The sequence below is a fragment of the Opisthorchis viverrini genome (genome assembly GCF_000715545.1).
Source record: "Opisthorchis viverrini unplaced genomic scaffold opera_v5_321, whole genome shotgun sequence".
Classification (NCBI taxonomy): domain Eukaryota; kingdom Metazoa; phylum Platyhelminthes; class Trematoda; order Opisthorchiida; family Opisthorchiidae; genus Opisthorchis; species Opisthorchis viverrini.
In genome coordinates this window covers 135,795-154,173 of record NW_008751979.1, presented here as the reverse complement: position 1 = coordinate 154,173, position 18,379 = coordinate 135,795, and the positions used below count along the sequence as shown (strand labels likewise).

At 44.9% G+C, this 18,379-nt stretch overlaps 2 protein-coding genes across 2 annotated transcripts in view; one reads left to right on the top strand and one right to left on the bottom strand.

The window, feature by feature from the left end:
• Positions 1-5,249: 5,249 nt before the first annotated feature.
• Positions 5,250-17,539, top strand: T265_09968 (hypothetical protein; the record flags this gene model as incomplete). The annotated part of the gene is made up of 4 exons (XM_009176205.1): positions 5,250-5,316; positions 6,341-7,357; positions 12,294-12,397; positions 17,174-17,539. The coding sequence occupies 4 exons, from the start codon at positions 5,292-5,294 to the stop codon at positions 17,261-17,263; spliced, it is 1,236 nt and encodes a 411-aa protein (XP_009174469.1).
• Positions 12,494-18,379, bottom strand: part of T265_09966 (hypothetical protein) — a gene marked incomplete at both ends in the record, with an annotated part of 42,643 nt that continues 36,757 nt past the window's right edge. Inside the window, 2 exons of the mRNA XM_009176203.1 lie at positions 12,494-12,556; positions 12,931-13,070. Of these exons, the coding sequence (XP_009174467.1) occupies positions 12,494-12,556; positions 12,931-13,070 (203 nt within the window). The remainder of the gene's footprint in view (positions 12,557-12,930; positions 13,071-18,379) is intronic.

Below are 18,379 nucleotides of genomic sequence, written 5' to 3'. Positions count from 1 at the left end.
CGCTGTACAACTGTTCTTGACTTCGTTTTGGGCGTTAATAGACCTTGTGCACCTTTGGTGGTTGTTTTGATGTGAACGCTAGCTTGGGAGGCTCAGACCGAGAACTAAGCTGAGGAAAATACCGTTACTACACTTGTCTCCACGCACGAAATGGTGAACTCAGGCAATGGCTTCCTGGATACTCGCACGCACCCACAGGAGTTTGCATACAGTGCCCTCATAAGAGAAATTTGGGGCTGAGGAAAATACCGTTACTACACTTGTCTCACACCACGAAATGGTGAACTCAGGCAATGGCTTCCTGGATACTCGCACGCACCCACAGGAGTTTGCATACAGTGCCCTCATAAGGGAGAGAAATTTGGGACACTGATCTTCGGACACTGGCGAAGTTGCTGACGATCGAAAGCAGCTTTCAAATCCAGAAAAACGACTGACGTGGGACATCTGAAGGAGTATGCATTTCCAGTAGCTTCCTAGCCGGATCAGCTCGATACTCTTCAGCTACCGAAACTTGTCGAAGTTGATGGACGGAGCTGCTCTCTTTCGGCACGCATAGTGCTGGCGGAAAGCGAAGTGCTAAGCAGGTCACCAAGATGGCGTGATCAGGGTCAAGTTGTGTACCCCAGAAGGAACGACAATCCTTAACTGATAGCCATATGGTCCAATCGAATCCACATCTGTATTGTGGTAGGTGGCCTCAAAGTAACTCGGTGTGTACGTTTTTGTTGGAAGTTCGTACTGGCGTGAAACAGATGATTATATGCACATAACTGAAGGAGCCGCTCTCCATTATCCGTACGCTCAGCATCGAGTCCAAGTCGAATACCTAACTGTGCTTCTACCGCACTTTATCGTCCAAATTGGGCGTTCATACCACTCGCCAGGACTACTATATCCGTTCTTCTTGTCGGCCGAAGCAGTCTTGACAGATCATGATAAAACTCGTCTTTCTCAGCATCAGAAGTTCTATCTGTCTGGGCTTATGCTTATATGACAAACAAACAGAACAGTCCAATATTGTGCTTTCAGCCTTGGGTCTGAGTGCAAATGCCACACCGTAGTTAGTACGGGCCATTGCGTCAGGATCACCGGATGCCCGAAGAGTGAAATGTGGAACATCTGGACTCGTCCTAAGCGGCTTGATGAGTACGACCGAAGTAGAGTCTTGTATGCGTGTCTCGGAAACACAACACACATCGATAGAGAGGGAAAGTAAGGTTTCAGCAAGGGGTGCCGGTTGCTCAATTTGACATAGAGTACGGACACTTAAGGCCGAAACGTGGATCAGATCTTCTGAGGCAAGTAGGTGATTATTTTAATCTTTTTGGCGATAGTTGAGGCACGGAATAGTGGCTGGGGGGTTGACAGATGGATTGGCTGCACTGCTGTGTTCGATGGGTTGAGAGGGAAGGCCGGCGCGCCAAGAGATTCAAAGGCAAATTATACTTTCAGGTTGTGCAGGCCGAAGAAGGGAGTTTAGTTGATGTACCCCACCTTTGACTCAAAAGTCTGACCCACAAGTCAATGGGAGGATGTGGGGTTTTGTTCGGGAGCCCTGCCCCTAGCCTCTAACTCAAAAGTCTGGACCACGAGATAACGGTTGTTAGGGTTTTCTCGGGGACCCTTCCCGGAGCCAATGACTCACTGGTCTGACCTACTTGGCTGGAGGGAGCCGGCCTGGTCCGAGGGCGCAGGGAGTAGGGCGTTATTGTCTCACTCCAGTTGCGGCTGCGCACAGCAGGTGCCTTTACAGCAGCGCCGGGTTCTTTGGTTTTAAAAGTATTCCGACCGTATGAAATAATGCGTCGGCGGTCACGGTCAACTGTTGGGCGATTGCAGTGTGCGGGCTGTGGGACCGACCTTTTTTAACCAGCCCTTCCTCGGTGGAAGGTAACACGGCTGCTTCCATAAATATGGACGTGCTGGTCGCCTGGACGAAACATCTTACTGCCTTCACACTCCTATCGCAGAGGACGGTACGGCTTTACCTCCAGACCGCCGATTACTCGAAGTACGGGGACTCGCTGTTCTTCGTCGGGCTTCTCCTTGTTGACCTTTCTTGCATGGTTGAACCTTTAGGTACTGAGTTCCAGTCAGCATAGCCCGCAGGATCATTGCAGCGCAGAAGGCCGACTACCACGCCAAGGTGACAGCTTCAGATCGAGGTGTTTCAGAGTGTGAACTTTAAAGTCCACCGTGTGGACTGTGCATCGGGGTTTGAAGAATGGTTTCGAATTGTCAAAGGTAGTGGTGGCCGAGTTAGCCCTAGATATTGCAGCCAACGGGAACGGATGGTTTTCTCTGTCCTCTGGAGTGGGCCTTAGAAGTGTTGGCTAGCAACGAGATCGCGTGGAGAAAAAAGAAAGTAAATGAAGAAAGGCGTCAGCAGTGGTTTGCTTCTCTTACCTGCTCGCAATTACTCAGCAGTTAAGGTAATCTGGCTGGTGGCTCCATGCGACGACCCATCTGACATGGAGTCATTTGCCATTGTTATTTGTGACTGTGGTTTGGGATACTACCAATTTGCAAGGCCTTAAGAGGGGGATAATCAGACGAGGCCTTTGGCTCTAAAGCTTAATAGCTGGGCAGTGGTTGCAGGTTCAGGACCGCCGGAGCATTTTGACTTTTTGAGGGGCAACTCACCACGAACATTCCAACGGAGGAGACCTATGTACATGGACCAACCTGGTATGAGGGGCTCTGTTCGCCCCTCAGTATAGCTGAATGGGTTGTGGAGGTGTACAAACCATTACATCGCGATACGCTCGTCTTTTCGTGACAGATTTAATTTGGCAAGACAAACAGTTGGACGGCAACTGCAACAGTTTTATTATGGACAGGGAGCTCGAGAAATCGAAGAAGTGGATGCAGTCCGGAAACTTCCGGCAAGTGGGCAGAACAGCACGAGATATGCCCCCTTTTGTTGAAATGATCAGAGGATGTTAGAAATCCAGTGCGTGTTTAGACTACAGGGCCGAATTTTCCTGACAGGAGTGTAGTCAGATCTGTCACCTCGACAGTATCTACCACTCAACTCGGTCCAGTTGAGTCATAATAAATAATAGTAATGGTTCAGCCTTAGCATCCTCTCGGTGTCCAGTTGTAATGCCACTCGAAGGAAGCACGAGGCCTATATACTGCCTGATTGCCCAAGCCTAGACAGGAGCAGTCGATATACCATGGGCTGTCAGTTTAAATCCATCCTCGGCTGATGGGATATTTGTGCACATTTCTGCCTTGAGGCGCGTCTCTGGGCCAGACGAGTTTCTACGGCATTAATCAAGGGCAATGGGGAATCTATATTATGTTTGACTAAGAGTGTTTTTTGGAAGGTTGGAATCAATCAGTCATTATAAATCCATTACAAAAAGCTACCCGAAGCAACTCCCCTAACTATAGAAGTCTAAAGCTCACTCTTGTCATAAGACAGATAGTGGCTTCCTTGATACTGCGACGCCTAACTCCGGCACGCGACGCACAAGTTCGAGAATGTCAGGGATATCGATCAGGTGGGAGGTTCATTGATCACAGCTTTTTTCACACTAAATGCTTGAGTAACACCAGGTTTACCTCCACCTCAGTCGTAGCTTCCTTAATTCAAAGAGGCATTTGTCTTTCTTGAATATACCTGGACAAAGAGAAATACTCCTGGAAATTGTGACATACTTCTTTATCTTCATTATGTAATTTTACTGTGTTGGCTCGTGGTTAGAGCGCGAATTTACTGATCGGAAGGTCTGTGGCTCGAACCCACTCTCCGCATCCCGACTTCTGTCTAGGCTTAGGTAACTTACCAGTGTCATGGTTGTACGGCAGTGAGTCATGGTTGTACGGCAGTGAAGCATCGTTGTTGAACACTGATGTCATGCTGTCGATGATGATGATGATGATGATGTCCTAGCCCTCGTCCTTCTTTCGGGTGGTATGGTAAGTAGGCACGGAAAGGGTGCTGCAGCTGAACCATTTATTATTTACTATATATGTTTTGTGTGCTGTGATAGATGAGGTTATTGCACACATCAGCATAGCAGCACTTGTCGATTTCCGTCATTTATGGCGTCAAACCATGGTCTTACGGATGCTGAAGGGCGATGTATGCATGGCCAATGCACTGCACGTTTCTCTGATCTTTCGGCGTGTAACTGTATATTTTGAGCATTTTCTAACCTTTTCCGTTTTAAAGCGTTGCTGCGGTAAGCTTGTCCAGTGGTAAGGGATTTGGGGGCGAGTTTCGCTAAATAATCAATGTTAATAGTTTTTTGCTTCCGGAATTAATTCGTGTAGTCAAAACCCACTGGTCCGATCAATAGTATTTAGTTGCATCATTCGATACTTTCACTCACCTTTCCGGGGCAATGTGTGGAGCCAAGACGTACGTACAATTTTCGGAGTTTGTTTACTTCCACTTGCCGGTCTGGCAAGTTCGTCCACCTTACGCCTTTCGAAATATTCGGAGCTATTCATCTTCTTTGCCTGATGCTTGTAGCTCTCATTTTTCGTTTTCCCCAGCATATCCATCATAGGGCCGTGCGATCACCCAAATCGACTGACCTTGAGAGCCACCAAAAAACAGCTTTTCGGTTCGCAGAACTTTCCTCGTTTATGTCCCACCTTTTTTACTTTTCGAAGCCCAGATTCATCCAATGCCTGAGTATTGCTCCCATGTCTGGAGTCGTGCTCCTCCTATCGGACGATGTACAATTAGGAGTTATTAGTCCCAGCGACAACCAGCCATTGAATGGCAACTTAAAGTCTCCTGTGCGTCGGCCAGACGTGGCTGTTCTATCATCTCTTTACCGTTTCTACCACGGACTATGTCCTGTATAGTTTGTGGTTGCGAAATCTAGCTACCGGTCCTCGTTACCAGACCGGACTTTTCCCTTCAGTTTGTCCCATGCTGGTCAAAACATGGTACGACTTCCCTGTAATTTTCTCACCTCGAACTTCCCAAATCACCAGTTAACAGACGGTTAGAATGTCATCTACCTAACTTGCTTCTGGTCAAAACCCACCCAGACATATTTACTGCTTCTTTTTTACGCTTACACAAACTGACATTTTCAGGCTCCTTAATTTTCGTGAAGTGCATTAGTGGAAGGTCGTGGTTATATTATTTTGCTGTACACAGTCCACATCAAAGCTCTTCAAGCGCAAATAGGATTCATACATCTTGTTGGCTAAACGACATGCACTCAACAGACTCAGCATATTTAGTCCCTCAAACTTGATTTTTTTTATGATTTCAGCTCGTATTATTTATGTGAAACCTTTCCACCCACTGGCTTGCAATGTTCACCATATTGTACATTGCAGGTGCGTTCCTTCATGACCATACTGTTTGTGCTGGCTGTTTTGAAATCTTTATACGCACTGTCTAGTGTCATGCTGCCTACAGTGAACACGAGATGAAGATCCGGGCTAAAAAAGCTTTCTTCGAGACCTTGGGCAGCCTGCAATCTGATGTGTTACCCACGAGCTGTATTACAGGTGTGGTGGGGCGTGTGTTGCAGCCGAACTTCTTGGGTTTTTTGTGGCTTACTTGACAACCATATACTGGCCGGATGCCACACATGAATGATTTGACTTTCAGCTACCTTAGACTGATTAAGCTGAATATATTTCGGTTCACACCACTTGCATCATTAGATAAAACAGCCCATCCACCGATGTTCGAATTGAATAGACATAGTTCAAAAGGTACCTGTGTATGCAATAGGTGGATTGTGAATACCATTAGGGAACTCCTAGTAGTCTCGAATCCGTAACATTCATGGTTGTGTCTCGTTTAGTGATGGGGTTACCTACGAAGTGTGTTTGTTCAGACTAATCCACAACAGTCCATAAATATCCTCTTGAATGTCTTACTTTGACTGTGGCAAGCCACACAACATAAGTCGCGCGCGAATTCTTGAGTTTGCCACTGGGTCTACTATTCGGTCGGTATCAAGGATACCGACCGCCGTATGTTGACAACTGCCATCACAAACATGAATCGCGTAGGCAGTTGTTACACACAACTGCTTTGAATTCCAGGTTCATATGAATGAGAAAACTACATTTGTAGAGTTACTTACATCGCATTCCAGGCAGTTAATGCTGCCTCGTTTAAAATCCTTTCTAAGGGAACAGAAGTGTTCTATACATGATTCTAGATTAGCAAATTGATACTACTTTCATTTGCCTCTATTTTTCACAACCACATTCCTTGTGCTATAGTTTGCAAGCATCGTGCAGAGTTTTCAGACGCAACCTCTTTGATCACTGAATTCTCTTTATCAGATGTAGATTTTGTAATCAAGAACCTTAGTTTGACTTCCTAAAATGGCTTATTTTTCAGTCTATGCGATCGTTTACATCTCCCAAGCTGCTTCATTTTTACCAGTCAATCCAGTTCAGCCTCTCAGACAAGATCGGTCGAATGCAAATGCGCGAACCCCCGTCGTTGGTGATACGCGGTTGCCGGTTCCAAACGATGATCACGGGAATGTGTCTCTGAGAGATAGTCATCAAGAGCGACGTAAGGATGAATTCAAAATGCAATCAAGCCGATCACTCTCGAACACTGGTGTTCAGGCTAGTTCACCAAATGATCAGGTTTCAGTCTCAAATGTTGATATCACCGGTAACACAACTCAGGAAACAAGTCTACACGAAGTGGAACCTCAGAAAATTATTCAGAAGTTGGGTGCGGAGCCAGTGGAACAACCAGATGAGCAAATTCATGCGGGCTCGCTGGGTGGTAAAGAGCTAGTGAATCAATCCGTGGACAACAAACCGAATGCTGTACAAAATCAACCGCTACTACAGCCAAGTATAAATAACTCTGATGTTGGGACACAAAATATCAAGCCTACTCCCACAAAACTCCCTTCGGGTAAGAATGCTACAAGTGTGACGGAAACTGGTGGATCTTTTAAAGTGCTTGGTGTAAAACCTACTTGGGTACCCAAAGAGCCTGTTAAGAATATCGAATGGAAGTCAGGCAAACATGGCGAGTCCTATCAAGCACCGCAACTACCTGAAGATTCTTTCACAAATGATAACCTTCGAGGTATGACAGAATTATCTAAGGCTTCTGGAAACCTGGAAACCCAAGTTAAACAGAATCCGTTTACTGAAAAAGTGTTGTCATCATTAGGTTTAGCGATGGAAGCAGCTAAAGCCAAGCAAAAGTCTCCTGCCAATCAAATGTCCGACGATAATGTTCGTGAACCTGGTATTTCAGATGAAGATGATGTAGGCGGTGAACCAGAAAAAAACAATCTCAAAAACCTTGATGTGCTTAACTCACAGTTATCCAAACTGCCCAAAGCAACCATCGAATCGGTTCGACGCGCTGAAGACGATCCTGAAAGTAAGAACTGTCATTTTTCACCCCTGGTTCTATTTGCCAACCAAGCCTATTGCCTATTAGCTTAACCTTTTACAAATTTTTAGCTGACGTTACGCATGAGTGCTAGAAGTCTGTTTTGCAGGTGGCTGTTCTTTCACACCAAGGTGGAATGCGGCATACCTTATTATCCATAATTTTTGTGCTTGTATAGGGATAAATCCAAAGTTTATTGTTTTGGTCGAGTAGTTTTTCGCTACTTTTCCTCTATTGTAATATATGTTCTTCATGTTTATCGTCAGGGGAAGCGCATATACTTGAGAACCATCTGCTATAGTGCAACTGATAACGGTTCGTACCTTGTGTACAACTCGAATGCAGTGAGCTTTCTGCGAATGGACTCTATGAAGAAACTGATTCAAAGATTGTTTTTTTTTACTGCGGGTGATTAGACTTTTCCCGTCGTTGCAGAGAAGCGAACGGGTTCTCCACTCAAAGCAGAATACACTTTATAAGAGAACACACTCCCGGCCTTGTGACGATCGAAAGAGGGGAACGTTTTGGAAGTGGCTGGTATCTCCCCCATTTTGGTCGCATTACTATTTGCTCGACCTTCCCTGCAGATTTGACCGTGGACAATCTAAATTTTTGAAGTGTGTTTTCACTGGTATCCGTGATCCTTAACATGCATCGTGTGTATCCACTCAAAATTTTGGCAGATAACACATTCGCGCGTTAAAGGATGGCAGATTATCTGTGAGTTGAGTCGACCTCAGCCCTTGGTTTAACTGCCAGATGTTGTGGTTACTCCGGATATTCAGGTGAATACACTCTTCCTTTCATGGTGTGGAATCGGTCCTGAGGAGTTCTGGGTGTACTTACTAAAAATGACACCAATATCTTGAACGTAAGTGACGTGGTACTGACTTTTTCAGTAGCTAGCACGTGCCTCTCTGCACGTAAATTGGGTTACCCAACACCGGTAATCTTCTCCTTGTTTGTCAATCTATTACTGGTTGCATAGGTCTAAAAGGTCTGATGTTTGCGATATTTGCTTGCCTACTTCATTTCTCATACTGACATCCGTCCATGGTGCTTTGGATGGTCTCCTTTTTCTACAATCCTGTGTTAACAAACAAACCATTTCCTTCTCTGTTGCGGCGTGATTAATTCACTTTAACATTGTTAAGACTTATTGGCAATGCACACGAGCACCTCTCCTTGTTCCTAGCGCTTATCTTTTCGCCGTTATCCTGCGCAATATGGGCTCAGCACTACGAATTCAACATGATCAATTTCTGGCGACATTGAAAATGCATCTCCCTAGTGAGAATTCCCTCAAGAAGGACCGTTCTCTTGAAGGGTCCACACCACTGTTCCCCGTCAGGCAGGATTCCCCGTAGACTGGCCATCCCTCGAGGGCTAGCCATGTGCTCGCCTCCGAGCATTGGCTTACTGTGCAGATTACCGGAAATGTAATTTGCTGTTTAGCTCTGTTGCAGCGTGGTTGCAACATTGACCTTGGAGTGGTCCCTAGTAGTGAGCGATTACTCTACTTCTTAGGTGGTTTGAAGTAAACTGCACATAAGGCGATCCTTGAACACGTCAGTCAAACAATAAAAAATTCGCAGTGTGCACAAGCCTTTGCAGAGTTATCCAGTAGATACCTCAACCACAAGATGGTCCCCTCATGGCTGCTTAAAATAGTCCCCTTTCCACTGCAATTATGACATGTTCCTCGAAAAATAGAATAGATCAAAGTACAGTGAAGGGAAATGAACGTGAGGAGCATTCGGTATTATTGGTCTCAACGTATTTTATCGACCATTTGGTTTTCCTGCACAACTATACCTTACTACAATTTCTGTCTGATGAACCGGGTCCATATATTTTCAGCTCAAATTACATCGTCTGTCACACAAGAGAAGGTTGGTAAATATCCCGATGTCTTTCGAAACCGTTGCCTTTTTGTGAAGTACTAATTCCCGGATGAAGGTAGAAACTCTCACCCGAGTTGTAGTGGCACCAAAACTTTGAACTGTAAATTGGTTGCTTGTTCTATGCTCTAACCTTCCTAGCTTACGTGCAGAAAGCCCTCCGTAAGTGTTGACAGAACAACGACATACGCGATCGTTTTGCCTCAGTATTCGAAGACCGAGAAATCAACAGCCCCGTCCCTACGGCTTATGAACGACCAGTTGGGGTCCCGTTTTGCTAACCGCCAGCTTTCCGGAATGACACAACCCAGTTCACTTTATGACTTTTGAAAAGCTTAGGCGGGCAGTCAGGTATAATCGATGCGAGTCAGTAGCTTCCGTAGGCATTATCAACTCGCCATGCACGGTGATCTACCCGACACGCGTGTGATGCGTTATATTGCACACATTCAGCGCTCTACTCTGTGCCTCCTGGAATCATCCCCAATGAGCAATCTTCATTAGCAAGTGGCCCTTACCCAGAAAATATTTTTCAACTTTTAGTGTGCAGGTCCCTCTTAGAGGTATCTTTTTGCAGACACTCCCCGTAAGGGTAGTTATATGATCTCGTATTTCAGTGAGACAGCGAGCCCATCAGCCACACTAAGAATTTTGAAAGATTCTTTCGACGACCATTGTTTCATACATCCCCTTTAGTCCGTTGTATGTTGACATCAGAATGTCATCTCGTTTTGCTCTCCCAGTAGTAACATTATTCGTTGTGCTAAAATAGTTGCATCTTTCTCGTTGATCTATTCAGAACTGGCAATCTTGTGTGACATGTTCTAACCTAAGTGTACGAACCCTGTCTTCTTTGACTCTAGTGCTCTCATTTGTATTTGATGACAAAAGGATACCCGATTATAGAGGGTTTCGTAGCGTCTTATTAACTGAATTCACAAAGGAAACGTGAATGTCTTTTTATTCTCATGTTGGTCTGTCCGTCAGTAGCACGACACATCAAGAGCAGTTCTTTCCCTTTGGAGGGCTCAGTGATTAAGACGCTAGCTGACGGATCGGAAGGCCCGTGGTTCGAACCCAATCTCAGCATATCGACTGCTGCTGTCTACGCTTGAGTAACCTGGGATTATCCCAACCCTCGTGCCTCCTTCCATTGGTATGACAGCTAGGCTTTGAAGGGGCTCTACAGCTAAACGACGATTTGAAGCTGTAGGATTTACTGGGTCTACTGACTATCCCTAATACACTTTCCGCATGAAGAGCTTTTTAGATTGAAAATTTTTTTTATCGTTGCGAAGCTTAACTTTGTCCCCGTTGGTCGATGCATTTATCTTGACAGTTTTATTTGTGTACTTCTGTTGAATGTGAATATTGCTCGTCTTTGTTTGAAAAAAAATACGGACAATTATGCATTCTTATGGTACTCAGCCCTTCAATCCCCTATATACACGCTTTCCTTGGTGCACGAGACAATCGCATTGCCCCCAAACACACTGGATATTCTAATCTTAGTGCATTGGATTCCGATGGCACAAGCAGCTTCTTCGTAATGTCCCCTATGTAGTTTCTCACTCACTTCTCAGCAGCTACCTTATTCATCACGTGGGCTTTTTTCAGTCATCAGCTAGTGTATCTCCACGCTCTCAGAAAGTAAATCATTCTCAAGGGAAGTCGACAATCCTCGCCCAAAATTCTGTTTTGTGGGTGATTACTACATTCTTTGTCACTTGAGTCGAGCTACCTTGATCTAGCCTTGAAGAAAACAGTTGAACATGAGAATTTCACATCTTTTAAAGTAGAAATTAGTTAGCACCAGGATGTGCATGTGTTAGGGAAGCAACCACATTAGTCAGTTGTTGTACGGATTTGTTTTCTGTTTGCAGTGCTATTTCCGATGTACAAATGTGGATGGACAAGTCAAAAGGGTGGATGATGTTCCTGAGCTAATGCAGGTAGACTAGATGGACCTCATAGACGACTCTTCTATGACCTCGCAACGAATTTACAAAGAGTACAAGAAATGAGTAACGACATCTCGTTCCCGTTAGCCTATCTTTTTGAGTTTAGACTTGCAACCCCAAAAGCAAAGAGTTTGGTATAGGTGTACGTCTAGGTTGGTGGAGCCTGAAGCAGCTGCAGCCGTCGTATTAATGCTTACATGCTGTTCTCACAGCTCAGTCTGATGAGGAATGCTATTCAAGTGAACAATCAACAAAAGGTGCATTTGGTACAATTTTGAAAAATTCTCTCTCGGTCTCTGTTCTTTAGACCACTGTCCTCTGGCATAGCTGTACGACCGTTATATTTCTTTTTGCGCGTTCTACAAGGTCAACGCGAGGAAAAGACACTATTCTGTGCTACGACAGCATTTATATATTCTCTTAAGACTAATACCGGTTTCACCTCTCTTGGGACCCATCAGGTAGACGTAGTCCCCGAGTTCTCACCGGTCTTATGTTCTAGTCGACCGCCAAATTATTTTGTAATTGAATGTATTTTGTCAGTCGCGTACAGTGGAATGTTCAAATAGAACATAAGGCATCTACGTCTACGTGATGATGAGTCCCAAGACAGATGGAACTAGTCTCGGGCTCTCTGAGAACATGTGGTGTACTGCGTCAAAAACCGTACCTAGATATCTCGAATATAGTACCATCTGGAGAGTGAGGTGGACTTCGTGTAGTACATTCAGTTGAGAATATCGCAAACGTTTTAAGTCAATGGGTCCTTCCCTTAATTTGCAAATGGGTATGTATTGCTAATAGCATTTTGTCTCCTTTTCATTGGCGCTACTTTGCGTTGGATTTGGTGCCTTATCTACCTAAGCTACGACACCCAGTCCAACTGTACACGCACTCGATAAATTCCAATAGGTGCGCGTGACTGAACTTCCCATTGTCTGGCCGCATTGAGGTATTCAACCTTTTAAACAATCTACTTGTTTATCTTGCTAATCTGGTTCCGGTTGTTAGTTTTTTTATTACCTAAGCTGAGTTGCTCGTCATAATTTTTCCCGGTTACAGTCAGTCAAAGTGTGTTCAACGTGCCATCCGTCCCGATTGAGTATGTCCTGTTGTCGATCTGCGTCCTGTGTGTCATCGTACTGCTCCTGTGGAAACGTTGTTGGGTAAGTTCAATTACTTTTTTGCTTCCTCCATGGTTCTGCATTTTTTGTCAGCCCCCTTCTTGATCACATCGTACTGCGTGCTATGGCGTAGAATTACTACGCCAGGGGAGGGGGTGGAGGTTTTCGAAATTGAGCCTTATTCCAGTAGGTGAAATCATTCTATACCGAAAAGCTGAGAAGTATAGATTGACTTCACTTCACAGGACGGAAGCCTGATAGAAAATTTTGTATATTTGGTCATGACTGACCGTTCAACGTGATTTGTTACCAGGAAGAAGGTCATCTCATCCCGACATCAGTCAATATCCTGTGACCTTGAAGCCATACATTCCCCACAGATAGCCGCTTTTTTGGAGGGTGTGGGAGTGTTTTGCAGTTTCAGTCGATATTCTGTCTCAAAAGGAAAATTAGTCTGTGTTGAAAAGTCGAGAGACACCTTACAGCCCCTTCATCCTTGCTGGGAATAATCGCCAATGGGCATCGCGGACCTCCACACTCAGTCACTCGATTCACCGCTGGTATGAATGACTTACTGCATATAGGGCAACTGTTCCAACCTCACGTGATCCGGTGTTGATTGCCTCCTCATTGATCCCGAATTGGGAGACTCCCATATCCCAACAGGTCGCACGGCTGCGATGCAGGCCAAATTCAAATTCAGTGTAGAGCAATGCTTTGAAAAATACAACTTGAATAGATAATCGGTCATTCAAAGCAAAACACGACAGTAATCTGCTCCTCGATGGTAGCAATACTTAAGTGGGTAAAATTGGAGAACATATAATTGGCTGTCATCCTGGTGTTCATTCTGTTCTTTCTTGGAATACGAGCGCTCTAGCCGTCATTCTTTTCGTTCTGTTTCCACGGACGTTCGACACTTCGGATGCGGATGTTCGTAACTGCACTTCCTGGCAGTGTACTCGACTTGGTGCTGGAAACCTAAGTATTTCGTTTTTGACGTGCATGCATCTTTAAGTGAGGTCGCGCAGCAGAATTTAATTGCTATCGCAGTTACCGGCTATAGAGCCTCTTGTTTTACTCTTGTTCTATTGATGCGACCTTTCTCTGGGACATGCCAGTGTCGCTTGTCTATCACCTAGTTTTTGGGCAAATCGTCCCTGCAGTTTTTTAAAATGAGATTTTGATGCATGTTTGGGACATACGTCTTGATATATTCGAATCGTGTTCATTCTAGCTGGCGCAATTTTTTGAGGTCCTTGGAACAGTTAGCTGTAAACAAATGTCTTTTCAAACTATTTTTGTTCTAACAGGACTTGCTGACGGCTTCAATGTTGCATCAGCTTCAGAGTTGATTGTGGAACACGGAAACATCTTGGAAAATAAAAGTATACATACATACACACGGGGTCCGTTGTTGAATTGAGCTATGCAGGTGGATCGAGATGTGAGAGACTTGACCCAACAAAACGTGATAGAAACTAGGTAATATAATGCTTGCAAGATACCTTGTGTTCATAAACAAAACGAAGACGCCGGTCAAAACGGAACATTTTCAAAGGCTATTGTCCATAGTGTCGCTTTTAGTCACCCCAAACGTCTCCATTCACGAGGATACTTCGTATGGCATCCATTTCTTTTCCAAGTTTATCCGTAGACTGCACGGTGGTTTTGCCAGAACCTGGATTCTTCATCTAGCTTTACCACCTCCAATTTCTAAAAAGGAAGCTGAATTTAAAGCCAAAGAAACCCGTAGAGCTGATGAGATTCGGTGACACGTTGCAATAATTGAAGATGGCGACAGTCAGATGGTGAACGCGAGACACTGTAATTAGACAACTTTAGAATAACTGAAGGGTCGTTGAAGGATACCCCTGCAATAAGTGGGATAGGAATAACCTTTAAAAAACCTTTAAAAACCTTACCCTTAAATCGCTCGTGACTCCACAGTTTGGGATTCGTAATCATTTGTTATTGCATTTCAAATATGTCTAATGCCAGTGGTGTTGACCAACCCCTGTCAGTATCTTTCAGCATTATTGAACCTTCGGTTATTTGCTGCAGTTGCCTCTCAGATCGCATCGTATGATTACACCAGAATGGTTTCTGATAGTCGTTCAATAAACGTGACCCTGGAATTTAGCTACGCTACTGATGTTTGTCATTCTTTATGGAGGTAGGAAACTAAGATAATGGACAGATGGAAATCGCTTCTCTGCGTTTGCTCATTTACTTTGAGAGATTGTTCTTTTAAATGGAAACCCAACTAGTTTGACAATTGATCCATGGGGCGACTAAAATGGCCACTTTCATCATGCTCATCAGAAACAGAAGCACCAACGTCGACACAGATGCTTCACTGCCCTACAACCATCAAGTTTACTCGCTTATGTTTACAGCTTTATAGTGAGAAAATGACCACAGACGTATTTAAGAACGTGGTCTTAGTATTTGTTATTTAGCTGCGCGACTTCTCCAAATGCACCTCTGTTTTACCAATATCAGGTGAGTGGATTACGGCTGGTTCGGTTTTATTACGACAGGTCAATTATTTCGGCCTTTGTTCCCATTAATTTTCGTGTGACCATAAAGAACCGGTACGGCTGTCCGCTTCGCTGGTAACCTTTCGCACCATATTGTCGGCTACTGGCTACTGGAAACACCGGGATTTTTTGGAATGATGTTTAGTAGGCCTCAGTCCATCGGCCCATCCGTGTCTGGTTTTCAACCGAAATAGATAGAAATAAGGGGTTGCGGTGGGAAAAAGAACCAAACCACATTGCGGGTCTGCCCTCTGTGTACCTCGCGGCGTTCACTTGTTTCTTGTGAACAGCTGTTCGTTTACTGACCCTATCTTCCTCTATCCTGTTACGTTTTTTCTTTGGATTTTCGAGTTAATGAAGCGTTGAAATAAAGTGGCATCATCTCAGTGGCCTGTGGATTATCTTCTAGGTCCGTGGTTTTATCTGAGATATTCTAGTTAACCTTTGGCAAGACCTTTCTTACTGCGGTATGATGCCAGTTCTGAAGTAGGAAAGGCGTTATCGAAGGAGAAAATCCTCTCTAAAAATTGCTTCCTTTGGAAGCTGGGACCGACCGTTACCTAGCATTTTCACCAAAATCCACAGTGCTGAACAAACGAAAGTGCGTTTGACAGGGGACTTATCCTGAAAATGGATGATAATGTTTGATTTTGATGCAGTGAGCCAAATAGCGTTTACATCGCCACGAGGTATCAACTTCGCCCACCTAACGCCGTGATGGGCTTCAAATGCAACTAAGGAAGGCAATCCGCTGACGTCCACGTGGTTTGCGCGACCATTACTACTATTATTATTATTGTCGTCATTATTATTGTTATCATCACCATAGTCCCCAATATCGAGAGAATTACGCCAGTAGTAAATATTGGTGCTCAGATGCCATACCTCCATGTGAAAATATCTGCTGTTTTGAAAACAGTCGTTTTGTCTTCTTAGAGTAGAATTACAAAAATTGGTTGACTCGTTTTCGCTAAAAAAAACTGAAGTGAACGTAGAACGGTAGCATCTAACAGCACCGCTGGAAACTCCTTTAGTTTGGTAGTGTGGTGGCGTTTCGAGGTACAATGGCATAGTGGTAATGATTCATTAATTGTGACAGTTCTGAACCCACAGACAACAGTCGAAGTTGAGCGATTCGAATAAAAGACAGATGTAAGGGCCAGCGGTTGACCCTAGTTTCGTTAGAAATATGTATATTAGTTTCACAATATCATTAAATAACCCACCAACAAACCTTCCCTTGAGTACGTGAAACGGCATCCCTGTTGCTGTAATGTTCTGCATGTACTTAGCATTTTACCTCCGCTTTGCCCCCGGCTTTGCGGCTGATTTATGGTAGACTAGTCTAGCTAGACTATGCACTTTCTTGAACCAAGAAGTGCCAGCAACCATTCTTAGATCTTTCAGGTTTCAAGCGTCCATATCGCTGCTTGACAGGCAAGTCACTTGGTCAACACAAGCAATCCAGTTACTGGATCGTCTTACGAGGTGCCAGGCAAAGCTATTCACATCACTTGGGCGTAAACACGTCCGCCTGTTCAGTGATAATATTTCTGGTGCGTCTAGCATGTGCTGGTGGAGTGGTGATACCACGGCCGCCTCGCGTATCAGATGTATGGAGTTCAAACCCCGGTATGGCCGTGTACATGCATTGTTTATGAACTGTAACTCGAGTCCAGCGCTTATGGGTCAGAGACGTTGCTCACGCACAGAGGAAATGAAAGATATCAGTGTTTCACCATCGGTGCCTACGAAGCATTTGTCAGACCTGGTGGGAAGATCGAATTAGTAATGCTGAGGTACACCAGACTGTCCTTGGAAGATTACAATTCGTTCTTTCAGGCAATATTTTCTACTGTTTCTTGATCGAAAGCCTCAAGGGAGTTGGATATGTAGTTAAATCAGCTTACGCGTTACTTTCAATGCAGGTCGTCTTCTTAAAGCTTCTTTCGCCTCTTCTATTAATGAAATAACACGTGGAACGAATTCTAAGATGGGTTTTGGCAGACGTTTTGAATGGGTCATGCGAGTGTTCGAACCTGGCTCGTGGAAACAGGAGTCCAGGACATTACCCACTGGGCTGTCTGTGTGCGCTGCTTTATTCAAAAGGTTTATTGTGTTGAAAAATCCAGGAGAATCCTATACCTACTGGTGTCTAAATTGGGTTTGTCCATTCATAAGTTAATTTCAATGCTCCCGGATTAGAATCTCAATTAGTTTTTGCATGCACCTTGAATCACGTCACTCCCAATGTCCCATATGTTTATTTTTTCAGTACGTTATCTGCACCGTTTGCTGCAAACGAAGGCAGCAGCCAATCGGAAACGTCACTGGACGCTACAAGGTCACATACAAGCCATTGTAGATGGATGAGATTACTCGCTTATCGTTGTGTTGTTCCCTCTCTCGTTGCGTTGTTTCGGTACTTCCCCATTTTTTGGTCTTTAAAGGCATGACTCAGATATCGCATACTTGGTTAAAACACACATGTGATATACCTCTCCCGGCACCGTGATCGTACTGTGTACACTCCCTTGCAGTCATATCAGCTGGTAAAGCAACGACTCATTCTGTGTTCAAAAGTTTACTTGGAGTTGGTTCGTTTGTTCCTTTTAAGAATGGCCGAAATACATCCTTTCTGGAGGGAAATGTCATGTTTTCATATTTACTTGATAATTTGTAATTCTTGCAATCCTGTGCTGAATATTAGTTTTCCACAGAATTTGAAAATGTGTTTGAGGGTTGTTGGGATTGTCCAGTAACTTCAATGCTGTGGGATTGCCATAGTGTGATATGTTGCCGAGCCCGCAAGTAAGAGAAACCCAAAGCGAGTAAGGCAGCTTCCCGACCTAAAGCTGCCACCTTGACGTGGTGGTCGGGCTTCAATGCTGCAATGATCCGGCGGGCTACACTGGCTGGAACTTCGTTCCACAAGGTGCAACCATGCCAGGAAGGCCAAAGGGGAGCAGCGAGACCCCGTACTACGAGCAATCGTGCTACGAGGCGGTCTGAGGGTAAAGTCGTACTGTCCTCTGCGACAGGAGTGTGAAGGCAGTAAGGCATTCCCCCCAGGCGACCAGCATGTCCATATTTATGGAAGCAGCGATGCTGCCTTCCCCCAGGAAGGACGGGTTAGAAAAGGACGGCCCCAAAAACCGCACACTCCGATCGCCCAACGGTTGACCGTGACCGCCGGCGCATTATCCGATACGGTCGAAATACTTTTAAAACCAAAGAGCCCGGTGCTGCTCAAAAGGCACCTGCTGTGCGCAGCCGCATCAGGAATGAGACAGTAATGCCTTATTCCCTGCGCCCTCGGGTTAGGCCAACCCCCTGCAGCCGAGCAGGTCAGACTATTGAGTCATCGGCTCCGGGCAGGGTCCCCAAAGAAAACCCTACATTCTCCCACTGCCTCGTGGGTCAGGGTCCCCGAACGAAACCCTACGTCATCCCACTGCCTTGTGGGTCAGACTTTTGAGTC